Below are 13,212 nucleotides of genomic sequence, written 5' to 3'. Positions count from 1 at the left end.
GAAACGGCGTTTTAAATATAAAAAGTTTGCAGCTCTTCTGAGGGACCATGGAATAAAGTACAAATGGTTATTCCCGGAAGGAATATGGTTCAGATATAAAGATCAGGCCTATAAGATATTATCAGAAGATCAACTAAAGGATTTTGAGAATAAAAACCCAGAACTCTGCTGCACCGAGAACGAAGAAAAGGAGGAGCCGGAGGGGGGGGAGGAGGAGGAGGAGAGCACCGCAACAGCGGTTGCACAGAGAGAATTGCGTCCGGGACCTAGAAGGGGGAGGAAAGTTTAATCAGAATTTGAAATGTTTATTCTCTGTATGATTAACCACTCCATCATTATTCTATGGAGCTATTTTTGTATTATGACAGTATGAAGGGAAACATTGAAGTGTAGTGTTTAGTGTTTGTAGTTCATTCCCCCCCCCTTTTCTTTTTCCACCCCCATTTGTCCCTTCCCTCTCCCCTTTCCTTGTGATAGTCTGGTGTAGTGTTTTGTAGTTATGAAAATAAAAAAATTTATAAAAAAAAAAAAAAGAGATGTTAAAATAGTCTTGGCCATGTCGGACTGCAGGTGGACATCACATTTTTGAATGTTCCCCTGGGTTGTAAACTACCTGTAAACAGAAAACTAGCACAGCAGGCAAAGGAAGCAGGGAGGACCACTTTTCCTTGCTGTACTTATTTCTGCTTGCATGGACTCTTCTATGCATGGGAGGACTGAAAGCTTGGAGCCCACCACCTTGTAGTCTGAAGCAGTTGAGTTCAGCATCTGCTCTCTCCGGGCTCTGCCACCTTGTTCTCCTGCATGTGTTAACCAGCTGTTACCCACTAGAGATGCGGAAAACATGTCTTGGAATAGGGATTAGAGGGAGAAAAATTGAGCTGTTTGCCAAAAATTGTCAAATTTCTTGCTTTCCCCCCCTAAGTGTAGTTTCAAACTTGGAACAGGTTGGAAACGCGCCCCCTCCCCTCCACTTCTGTTGTGCTTGTTGTGGCCCGTTAGGAAAACGACCAGCTACCCAAAGGATGGGGTGGGACAAGAATTTCCCATTCCTAATGCCTTGTACGCTGTTGGGTAGCATTGGACCTGCTGCGCCCTAGGAAATGTTGTCGGTCTGACTGCCACTCTAACATCAGGAAACTTTGGGAGTTTATTTCCTGGGGTCCACTATTGTGCTTCCACGGATGAAAATTGCAGGTTTTTTCCACTGATGTTGCTGAGAAACTGCTACTGCCAGGTAAAAATGATTTACCTAGGAGGGGAATACGGGGTGGAGCTATGCGCACGGGTGGATTTATGACAGGCAAGTAAAATGCACGGACCGCGTAAGAGAAACGGACAGCGCTTGGGTCAAAGGAAGGAAGCGAATTACCTGGATGTGCATCTTGATTATTGCTTTTCCGATCAGGGTGGCACCGAAGAAAGTCCAGAAGGGTACCAGAAAGTGTCCGCATGTTATCCCCGCCAGATCAAAGAGAGGGTTTGGAATCTGGGAAGGTAAGGGGTGGGGGGAGAGATGAAATGCAGAATTCAATATTGTAGTAAAATCTTTGAAAAAATATACATGAAATGTCCTTCCTTATAATTCTGAAGTCTTATTGTCCAAGAACGGGGTATTTCAGCACATAATTTTTTTAAAAGAGAGGCTTCAGCTAGACAATGTCTCAGACGAACAACAGATCCTGCCCGATTCTCTCTTCTTATCCCCAGATTAGAAACAGCTAACAGACGTCTCCCATATGAAATGCAGAAAAACCACAGTCAGCCATTGTAAAGCAATATATCAAACATTCTCCCCCAACAAGTGTTTTGGCCCAATGACTCAGTCGCTCAGACTGTTCTCTTGTGAACTTTGTCTGAAACAGAAGAGGGGAAAATATATAAATCTGGTATTTATTGCTGTATTGGCATGCCTTTAAGAAGCCCAGACCTTTTTGTTAAAAATTGAAGCCTTTAACTGCTAGCTTCTTTGCCATTTCTCTCTCACGTTGTTATCCAAGGAGCTCGGAGTGGTATACATGGTTTTCCCCACCTGCTTTTTATCCTCACAATAATCTTGTGAGGCGGACTCACAGTTCTCTCATTTTTCCTGTGGATCTTTGCATCCTCTGCTCTCACTTCCCTCCAAATTTCTCCCATCACTCAAATTCATATCAGTGATAGGAAACTAGATAATCACAAGTACGTTTGCAGATGTTTGCAAGCATACCCAAAATTACGACTAACAACTAGAATGCTCTTTTACAAAATTCATGAATAGCTGTCAGGCTTTAGAAAAATTCTTCATGTATCTTTTCTCTTGAGTGCACAAACTTTGTTAATTTTGCCATCTTATACACCGATAGCCAAGTAGCCCTGATCTGCGGATACTTAAACCTGAGGATTGGGGCCACTCGGGAACAAATCAGATGTTTCGGCATCCATAGGGAATCCCCCAGGGGTTGCAGAAAAGCCTGAAACCCAAGAAAAAAAACCTGGGGTGGTTTAATCCCCCCCAAAACCACTTATCTGAGGTCTGTGCATATGCCATGATTGCAGCAGCAACGAGACATCAGAGACCCAAGCAAGGAAGCGGCAGGCTGCTCTGATGCTAGGCTTGGGGGCAGAGAGCTATCCCTGAGCCCAAGCATAGCGGCGGTGGCAGCCATCAGTTCAAGGCCCTGCAGCAGAGGCAGAGAGCCACTCCAAGGCCAGGCACTGTGGTGGTGAGCTGCTCGAAGGTTGAGCACAGCGGCAGCAGCAAGCCATCCAAAACCCAAGTGAAAAGGCAGCGAGCCAACACAAACCTGGGGGCAACGAGTTACCCAAGGTTTGGGCAACGAAGTGGTAAGTCACCTGAGGTCTCACTGACACGCCACTCCAAGGCTGGGCGTGGCAGTGGAGAGCCACACCAGGCCCAAACAAGGAGCGACAAAGGGGCGGGGCAGGGGAGGAGAAATCAGGAAGCATCTTGGGAGGGAGAAGTAAAAGGAAGAGGTACTTAGGAGGGTGTGTTGAATGGTCAGGTGCTTTGAAGGGGAGGAATCGCCCCCGCAATTTTCGTGGGCTCCCACTTGTTTGAACTATTTTCCAGATTTTAACCTGACAGTTCCTAATTTGACACCAGTTCTATGTTAACACCTTAACGGCAGTTAACAAATTAGTAACCAATTCATATTATGCTTTTGGTACTGTTTCAAGCCATCTGGCTTCATAAAGTAAAATGTACCCATATAATGAGGTTTTAAAAAAAATTGTTTTGGACAGCTACACTATACACAACAGAGATCAGTATGTGGCTGGTGCTGCTTCATAATTAGGAGAGAGCTGAATAATGTCAAATAAAGGATTTCTAGCTGAGTAGAAACCCCATCGGATCCAACTTCTCTCTTTGGTTTTAACAAGTTATTCAGTCCCTCCACCCCCTGCCCACAATGTTCTAAGTAGGATTCTCTTCCTGTTCACAGGGAAAGTTCCATCTAACAGAACAAGAAACGAGACACTGGGGTGGTGGGAGACCCAACATGGGGGCACACTGCAGGTCAGAACTTGATGAGATGCTAAAAATTTCATGGATCAGGCCTTTCAATTTTTTTTTCTTTCTGAATAGCAGATTGGTGGGAGATGCAGTTTGACATTTCCCCCCTCTGCCATTTACCCCAATCCAAAATGGTCCCTATTTACCTTATTGGGGCAGATTTAAAGGGACCCTGTTTGTTTTCTGTATCTTTGCCTCAATGGCGCAGCAAATGGCTTGTGGCCCAAGCGAAGGGTCCCCGCCCTAGCACTGTGGTCCCGAACCAAAGCTGAATTTGCCCCCCCCCCCCGTGGCTGCTGTTTAGAAATTTTAATTTAAAAAATTAAAGCAGTTTCAATATAATAACAGCAGCAGCAACTGTGTTTATATACTGCTCTTCTAAACAGCAGTGTTATTATTATCCCCACAGTACAGCTGGGGAGCTGGGGCTGAGAGGAGTGGCTTACTCAAGGCCACCTACTGAGCTCATGACAGTAGTGGGATTCGAACCAGTAGAGCGCTGATTCATAGCCGAACCACTTAACCACTGTGCTACAGTAGCTCTCTGTATGACACCTTCCTACCCCAACAGGATTCCCAAGGCAGCAAATATTAAAACACTAAATCACTATTTAAAACAATTTAAATTTCAATTTGCAACTGCATTTAAAATAGTACAAAAAGAATTCAATAAACACACGAACATACAACACAAAGGACGGGGAAGAGGACCATTTACCATTGAAAGTATGCCAAACAAAACAAAAAAGTCTTCACCTGCTGATGGAATCTCCCAGGAGTGGGAGCTTCAAAATTTTGGTGCCACGAGTAAGAAGGCCCTTTTTTGGGTTGCCAGTCTCCTGTGGGGGCAGGGGGTCCCCCATGCCCACCCTACACCCCCACCACTTACCTTGCCGGTGGGGGCGAAAATGCGAGGGAATGTGCCTCCCAGGGCGCACTCCCGGCGCAGCGCAACAGCGTCACTTCCAGGAGTTATGTCATTGCGCAGGCCGGGGAAGTACTCCTGTGCTTTGCACTGGGCTGCTTTGGGCCTCAATTGGGCCAATTCTTTAAGAACTGGTCTGGTGCAAAGTGCAGGAGCGCTCTCACAGCCTGCATGATGATATCCCCCCAGGAAGTGACATCATCGTGCCAAGCTGGGAGCAAAAGGTAAATGCCAGGCTCCCCACCCCTCCTGCTGGGAGGGTAAGGGACCGGGCAACCCTAGTTGCCACCCATCTAGCCTCATATAGTGGGGGCACCTGAAGCAGGGCCTCCGAATATGACAAGAGTGAACAGGTAGGTTCACATAGGAGGTGATCCTTAAGATATGCTGGTCCCAGGTCATACAGGGCTTTGAAGGTCAGTATTAGCACCTTAAATTGGGTCTGGAAGCAAGTTGGGAGCCAATCCAGATGGAAGAAGACTGGAGTGATATGGTTCCTATGAGCCACTCTAGTCAGCATTCTGTACCAACTGAATCGTCCACACAGTCTTCAAGGGCAACCCCAGATCGAGCAATTGCAGTATTCTAATCTAGATGTTATCAAGCAAGTACTACATTGGCTAGATCTTTCCTGCTGAGAAAGGGCCAAAGCTGGTGAAAAGTATTCTAGGCAACTACTATCATCTGTTTAACAAACAAGAGGCCCGGAGCCAGCAGTCCTGCATCACCCTTAAGCTATGAACCTGTTCCTTTAGGGGGAATGCAACCCCCAATTAGAACAGGCAATAATCTATTTCCTGGGTCAGACCTCCCATGTGCCAGTAGTACCTCCATCTTTTGGGGATTAAGTTTCAGCTTGTTAGCCCTCATTCACTCCAAAACTGTCTCTAGGCATCTGGAGAACGAAAAACTCCTTGGAAGCATTGAAGCATCTTTCCTTGTCTGACCCAGAGGAGCCTTTGGCTTATTGGGTTGCTACAGGAATTTAGCAAGCTGAGCTTAGAACTAGACATGGGTATGAACCATAAAAAAACCGAACCATGCAGTTCGTGGTTCGTGGTGTTTCCACGAACCAGGAACCACAAACTCCCACGAACTGGGGCAAGTTCACGAACCAGTTCGTGGTTCGTGGGGTTTAAATGCCCCTTTCCAGCTGCTTAGCAGCAGGGAAAGGTGCATTTGATTGTTTAAAGGGCCATTTCCTGCCGCTTGCAAGAGGCAGGGCCCTTTAAACTATCAGCTGGCAGGCTGGGGTTTGTGGGGTTGGGGCATTTAAAGGGGGCGTTTAAACTATCAGCTGGCAGGTGGCGAGGGGGGGATTCCCCCCCTTGCAGTTGATAGTTTAAAGGGACCTGCCACTTGCAAGCAGCAGGAAAAGTTTAAATGGCCATTTCCTTGGGGAAATGGTCATTTAACTGCCCCTTTCCCTGACGCTTTGCAGTGGCACGGAAAGGAGCACTGCCCTTTAATACGAACCAAATGAACCAGTAGACCAGTTTGTGGAAGTTCATGGAAACGAGCTTCCACGAACCACTGGTTCGTGAACCACGAACCGGGCTGGTTCATGGGTTTTTTGGGGTCGTATTCAGGTTTGTGCCCATCTCTACTTAGAACATTGATCGTGACTAGACCAGCTATCTGTATAAGAGCTATGAAATCTCTGCCAATCTTGGTGGAGATCAAAGAAAGGACAGCCCTGAGTTCATTAGAGGAAGGATGGGAGATGTGTGTAGTATTCAGCATATGTCCCTCCCAGATCAAATCCAAAGACTGGGTCATCCAGAGTCGCTACGGTGCCCACTCTCTTCTAGGAGAAAGGTTGGGAATAAACAATGTGCCCATTAAAACCACCTGCCACCTTAGGAGAGGAGGGGATTCTAGCAGACTACAAACTACCCTTCGATTCGATTAAATCAGCCTTTACTGGCATATAACAAAAGAACAGGATAGCACAGAGAAAAAAGAACAAAATATAAAACAACTGAATGATATAAACAGTTATTTCTAAAACTTCTCCTGGCGCAGCTTTATAGCAAGTGGTAAAAACTTTGCTACCTTCTCAGTTATATCGGAGGAGAAATCATTTAAAAGGCAGTAAACCTTGTGGGAATCAGAACCTGTCATATTAGCTAAAACAGAGCTTAAATATTTAAAACGAACATCAGCATTAAAAGGACAATAGAAAAGAACATGTGGAATCGACTCAAACTTCCCATCAAAATGCAGGAGGTTGTAAGCGAACGTTGCTAAGAAACCAATAAAAAGCAAGAACATTGTGCAGAGGGAGGAGACACTTCTAGAGGCTTTTAAAAATATCCAATCACTCCCTTGTTTATATGTATGCTTCATGAAACAGCACTGATGCAGTGGGAAAGGTCTGAGAAGATAGCAATGGAACCATCGCTACTGCAAGCAAAACGTAGAGGAGTTGCTACGCATATCGGCCAGAAAAGAGCACAGGCTGTTCTGTAGATTAAGCTTCAGATGTTGTAATGACCTGGGGCGGGGGAAGACAACAGATTGGGGGTTAGGTTGGAAACGGAGATTCCTCTTCCAAAATTCCACATCCTGGAAAGCAGAAGTTCTGCCTCCTTTGCAAGCTTAGGTATTATTTTCAGACAAAGCTTTGCCTCAGCCCAGCAGCTGTCAATGCAAGACCTCGGCTGACAGCATGGATGGTAAACGGGTGGCCCAAGAGCCAAGCTCATTCCTGGAGCGTCTTCCTGGTCCTTGGTATCCCTAACAAAACTTTAGGCAAAGGACTGGTAAAAATGAGACACCAAAGTAATGAACTGCCATGCACATTCCATATAAATGTTAACACATTACTTACTATTTCATGCTAGTTCCAGAAAGGAAAGGATGGCTGTTGATGAGCCCTTTGGGGTAGGGTGGTGGAATCTACCTAGCAGTGTGTTGATGCTCCTCCTCCCTCAAACTGAGGACCTTATAATACCTGACTGCATGTGAAACATCTCCCACAGAGTGACACCAACTTTGCGTATGAAGCTGCGCATTAGAAGAATATCATGTCCTTCAGCAGTACAAAGGCTGACCACCCTTTCATGGCCTTGGTTCAGCACGACTGGAGATGTACAGCTTTCAAATACTTGGGAGGAAAATAAAGTTAGGAAGGTAGCAACTGTTCATCTAATTCACTGGTTGCAACAAAAGTTTTAGGTCTCTCTTTACACTAGAGAGGGGCACAAACCAGAAAAAAAATTAACCATGCGGTTCATGGTTCGTCACGTTTCACGAATCATGAACCACAAACTTTCACGAACCTGCCCTGGTTCACAAATCGGTTTGTTTTGGTTTGTGAAAATGTCACTTCCAGGCCAGCAAATCACCACTTCCAGGTCAGCAGAAGGTCTGCAGGAAGTCCATCCCCTGTTGCCTAGGAAACTGATTGATCGGCACCAGGCTGTCTGCAGTGATGAACTGAAAAACAAATCAAATGAACCAGCCTAAAGTTCGTGGCAGTTTGTCAGAAATGGGACCTGACGAACCGCTGGTTCACAAACCACAAACCGGCCTGGTTTGTCACACATTTTGGTTTGTATTTCAGTTCATGCCCATCTCTACTTTACATGCAACTAGGCAGCTCCTATTTTTATACGTTCCTGGGGAAAATATAATTTCCACCCCATGGTTGAGCTTCCTCGAGCTTTCACATAACACAAAGTGACACTTAACCTGCCCTTTGAAGGTCTTGTTGCTGGCTGATTCTTATGAAAAATTAAGAGATATACTGTGTGTGTGTGGTGCCCTCAAGTCAGAGTAGACTTATGGCGACCCCTGGTGGGGTTTTCATGGCAAGGAACTATCAGAGGTGGTTTACCATTGCCTGCCTCTGCAACCCTGGTCTTCGTTGGAGGTCTCCCATCCAATTACTAACCAAGGCCGACCCAACCCTGCTTAGCTTCTGAGATCTGACGAGATCAGGCTCACCTGGGCTACTCAGCCTGACAGACAATGCTCACATTGTTCAAACATACATAAATTTATCGCAATCCCTACATCAGGTAAGCTACTATAATCATCTTCCCGTATTACAGACAGAGGGTGCTAATCATCAGCCACCCCAGAGAGTTAGTGGTAGGGCCGAGATTTGAACCAGGAACCTCCATGATCCAAAATAATTCCTTGGGTCTCAGTGACAAAAGGTGGACAATAAACACACAGAAAAGAATCTAGCACAGAGATGTGTTCATCTGGATCAAGTCCCAAGTTGCCGCACAGACTAGTTAGTCTCTTTTGTGTTATGAAAACAAGGAAGGAGGGCCAATTCTGTCAAGGTTAAGTTTTGCTTTTAATGTGCCTTGAATATATCAACTTAACAAAAAGCAGTCTCTGGCATACATCCTTTGTAAACTCCCAGCAATGTAGTTTTAGTGCCTCTTGTCAGCACCCTTCTGCACAAACTATGTGCTTCAGAAAAAGGAACATGGGTTCTGTTTTAATTCCCTATTTAAGGAATCTGCTCCTGAGGCAGCAAGATGTAAGTGGTTTGATGTCACATTCAGAAAAAAAAAACCCTGCACCAAAAGGAAGCACCGACAAAGCAAGTTTATTTAAACGGGCATAAGCACCAAGGTAGGGGAGGGTTGGCCAAGAGCTGTTTACAGATCCTCTTGCCCCTGGATTTCCAGTTATCCGTCGGCTCAAGTCGGATTATTCAGAGATGCCTCATGAGAGAGTGACTGTGAGGAGGTGAGTCAGATCCAGGCACCGCGTGCCAACAAAAGGCTTACTTAAATTGAGCAACTGAGAAGAGCTAGACAAAGCAAAGCCACACTGTGAACACACAAGTTTTTTTAAAAGCAGAAGGGAGCAGAGACAGGCTGGGCCAGCCAGAGGCCCGAGAGAAAAAGATGTCGAGAAGCCCCCTCAGAAGCTTTCTGCATATCACACAAACAAATGCATCACTGGCTGATGTCATGCAAGTCGAAAAGGTCAAAAGAAAGGAATTAGGGTCCGGCCGTTTCATAAGAATTTAAGAGGAGGGGAGGGTGCCTGGCCGCTCTGCCCTGCTGAGGGTCACACTTTGGAATCAGAATGCAAGAAGAGCCCTGCTGGATTGGACCAGTGGCCATCAAGCCTAGCGGCCATCAAGTCCAACATCCTGTTTCACACTGACCAGCCCTTGCAGGGGAGGGCCAATAAATGGGGCACAGAGACCAAAGCCTTCCCCCTGAAGATGCCGCCTAGAAAGCACTGGCTCTCGGGCTTCGGAGAGGCCTTGGAGAGCTGCACTAATCTGGATGATCCAATGGTCTGAGTCAGTAGAAGGTGGTATCGTGTGCTCAAATGACAGAGGGCGATTCCCTGAACACAGGTGTAGCCAGTTTGGTATAGCGGTTAAGAGCACAGGACTCTAATCTGGAGAGCCAGGTTTGATTCCCCACTCCTTCACCTGAAGCCAGCTGGGTGACCTTGGGCTAGTCACAGCTCTCTCAGAGCTCTCTCAGCCCCACCCACCTCACAGGGTGTTTTGTTGTGGGGATAATAATGACACACTTTGTAAACCGCTGTGAGTGGGCATTAAGTTGTCCTGAAGGGCGGTATATAAATCAAATGTTATTATTAAATCGAATGTTATTAGCAGGTTTTCCATGGTTAGAGCGTCCTGCTAGGGAATCCAGGTTAGAATTCTTGTTCTGCCAGGAAGTTCATTGAGTAACACTGGGTCAGCCACCCTCTCAGTCCTGGTAGGGGTCCTGGGAAGACGATGGGAAGTCAAGAGAACCGTATTTGTTGACTGTGAGCACTCTGTGGGAAGGGCAGGTTTAAAAATGTAAAAGCCTGCTCCCCAAGAATCAGGAACCAGATCTGCAGATCATGGGGTCGCTCTAGGGATTAATCCAGACATGACCTAATAGCATATGTCTGCCATCGCCAGAGTCTCTTGACTGGCTTAGGATGGGGCTAGTTCTCAGGGTGGCTTCAAAAGCATATCCCAAATGCTTGATTCTTCATCACTCGATGAGTCGTAGCAGAATGTATGAACCGACTCAACTTGAAAAGTATTCTAACCTGAGGTCACATAAACAAGCATTACCTTTTACATCTCCCCTCTGATGAGTAACACGATGGTGCCATGTGCAAAAGTTAACCTTCGAAAGCTCGAAGGGCTTGATGTTTCCAGCGACTGCTACCTTTCCTTGGCACTGGATGAGGCCACCAATGTGCCAAGAGTACCACGATTGAGGGGCATCTCCCCCCAGCCACAGCAGCCTCCTTGTTTCTTTGGGGATCCAGTGCCCTGCTCCCCACCCCACCCACCCCCACCTCTGCACTGGAGCATGCAGGGCTGGCTCCAAAGGGTAGGAGTCAGGTATCCGCAGGACCTCAAGACTGGCCCAGAGCCTGCCACTCCCGCACTGTGTGGGGTCGAAGGTTTCGGTTTGGGGTCTCAGGCTTCCATTGAGGTGCCTTGTTATGAGCATTCTGCACCCCCCCCCCCGAATCCAATGTGGCTTTAGACTCTGGGATAAGGGCCCAAGAATGCCCTTTTCATAAATGTATCCATTAATTCCACTGACGTTTCGTCCGGTGTCCCTTGTCTTCCGACATTAGCTTGGAATACTGCTTGACACAAGAGTCACCTTAGAAAGCAAAGTGGCTGCAGTGTAGTTGTCCAACTTCAGTTGGTGCGTCAGCTGCACACGTTCCTGGTTCGGTCAGCTCTAGCCACAGTGATTCATGCCTTAGTTATATCTCAACTGGACCACTGCAACATACTCGAGATTACTCTTGAAGAGTGTTGGGAAGCTGCAGCTAGTTGTGGCGAGACAGCTGGTCAGGGTCAGCTACTGGGAACACATGACCCTGATATTACAGCAATTACACTGGCTACCAATCCTCTCCTGAGCCCAGTTCAAGGTGCTGGTTCTATCCTACGTGGCTTGGGACCAGAGTATCTGAAAGACCATCTTCTACCCTACATTCCTGCCCAGGAATTAAGATCACAGGGAGAGGCCCTCCTGACTGCCCCATTAAGCAAAGAAGCGGGTCGGTGGGTACACGAGACAGGGCCTTTTCGGTGGCAGCCTCATTACGGAACCAGCTCCCCAGGGAAGTGCCCCACGGATCTCTCACTCTTTATCTTTAGGAGGCAGCTAAAGACTGTTTTATTCAGGATGGCATTTATTTAGCCACTTTTTAACATACGTGTAGTTTCCCCACTGTGTTTTCATTGTAATTTTATGTTTTTGTTCTCTATTGTAAGCCGCCTTGCATGCCTCCAGGTGGAAAGACAGCTAATAAAAGTCTTAAATAAATTTGTATTTGTGGTTGTCTGGTTGTCGCTTTTATCCTGGAAGCTGCTTTGGGTATTTTTACAGCTAGTAAACAGAAGTTGGTGGATTAATTGATTCTAAGATACGGTAGCGTTGGAGAAAACTTACTGAAGCGCATGCCAGGATACCAAAAAACCCAACTTTCTGCACGAGGTTCTGGACGGCCAGCTTTGCACGGGAGGCGAAGTCCTGCAAACAAGGAAAACAGCTAGTTCAGTAACAAAGAAGGAAACCAGCTGGGCGTTGCTGACCACCCTCTCTTTCCCCTCTCTGCATTATGCCAGCAAGTTTAATTAGAAAGAGAAAAAAAACATACACAGAGGATTGACACACTGGTGAACCAGACATCCGGCATGCTGAATCAAGTTGAAATGGTGAACATTCACAGATGCTTGTCTGCGTCTGACCTGTTCCAAGTGTCGTGACACAGGTATCGCTCATCACCAAAGGAAAATATCCCTCCCAGCGTTTCACCCCTCCACACCCTGGCACATAAAAGCTAATTACTTGCAATTAGCCACAGGCAAAATGTTTGAACATATTTTTGTAAGGAAAGTGTTATGAGCTACATTTTCCACGAAGACCTCCCCTCCACATACACTTCCATGATCGTGATCAATGTTAGTTGTTGTAGATTTTCTGGGCTGTGTGGCCATGGCCTTGGGAACTACAATGCCAAGACCACGGCCACACAGCCCAGAAAATCTACAACAACTAACGTTCTCTGGCCGTGAAAGCCTTCGACAATATATAGTGATGAATGTTGTTCCAATGTTTCTTTAAAAAACTCAATAGCTCCTGCATGCCACAGCTATTCAGAAAGGGTCTGTTGCTCAGCTGTATACATCACATGGTTTGCATGTACAAGATATCAAGCTTCAATATCCAGCATCTCTGGGTATGACTAGATCAGGGCTTTTTTTCAGCAGGAACGTGGTGGAACGGAGTTCCGGCATCTCTTGAAAATGGTCCCATGGCCGGTGGCCCCGTCCCCTGATCCCCAGACAGAGGAGAGTTTAGATCGCCCTCCATGCAGCAGCGCAGAGGGCAATCTCAACTCCCCTCTGTCTGGAGATCAGGGGGCGGAACCACCGGCCATGGGACCATTTTCACAGAGGGTGATTTAAACTTTAAAAAAACTCCCCCCTTATTCCAGCTGACCCAAAGTGATGTCATTGTGCAGTCCTGAGTTCCATCACTGAGTTCCACCACCTCTTTTCCCAGAAAAAAAGCCCTGGACGAGATCGTTTTGCAGGTTTTCTGCATTCAATGTGCAAACTACTCAATGGGACCAACAAGGGTCACTCTTTTCCAGCACCCCATCTCTTACTGGGGACAACCTGATACCTCTGGGAAGCCACAAGCAGGGCATAAGGTCAACAGCCCCCCCCTCCCCAGCATCTGGAAGTCATACTATTTTTTTTAAAAAAAAGAAACAAGAGATGGTGGAAGGAGAACACACACATACA

At 46.6% G+C, this 13,212-nt stretch overlaps 1 protein-coding gene across 4 annotated transcripts in view; it reads right to left on the bottom strand.

Moving 5' to 3' along the window:
- The window catches only part of VMP1 (vacuole membrane protein 1), a 143,904-nt gene that overhangs the window by 35,454 nt on the left and 95,238 nt on the right, over nucleotides 1-13,212 (bottom strand). For all 4 annotated transcript variants that reach the window (XM_055001392.1, XM_055001390.1, XM_055001389.1 and 1 more), the window contains 2 exons: nucleotides 11,852-11,932; nucleotides 1,373-1,489 (listed from right to left, as the gene is read on the bottom strand). In XM_055001392.1, the coding sequence (XP_054857367.1) occupies nucleotides 1,373-1,489; nucleotides 11,852-11,932 (198 nt within the window). The remainder of the gene's footprint in view (nucleotides 1-1,372; nucleotides 1,490-11,851; nucleotides 11,933-13,212) is intronic.

The sequence above is a fragment of the Eublepharis macularius genome, chromosome 17 (assembly GCF_028583425.1).
Source record: "Eublepharis macularius isolate TG4126 chromosome 17, MPM_Emac_v1.0, whole genome shotgun sequence".
NCBI lineage: Eukaryota > Metazoa > Chordata > Lepidosauria > Squamata > Eublepharidae > Eublepharis > Eublepharis macularius.
This window is presented reverse-complemented; position numbering and strand designations above follow the sequence as displayed.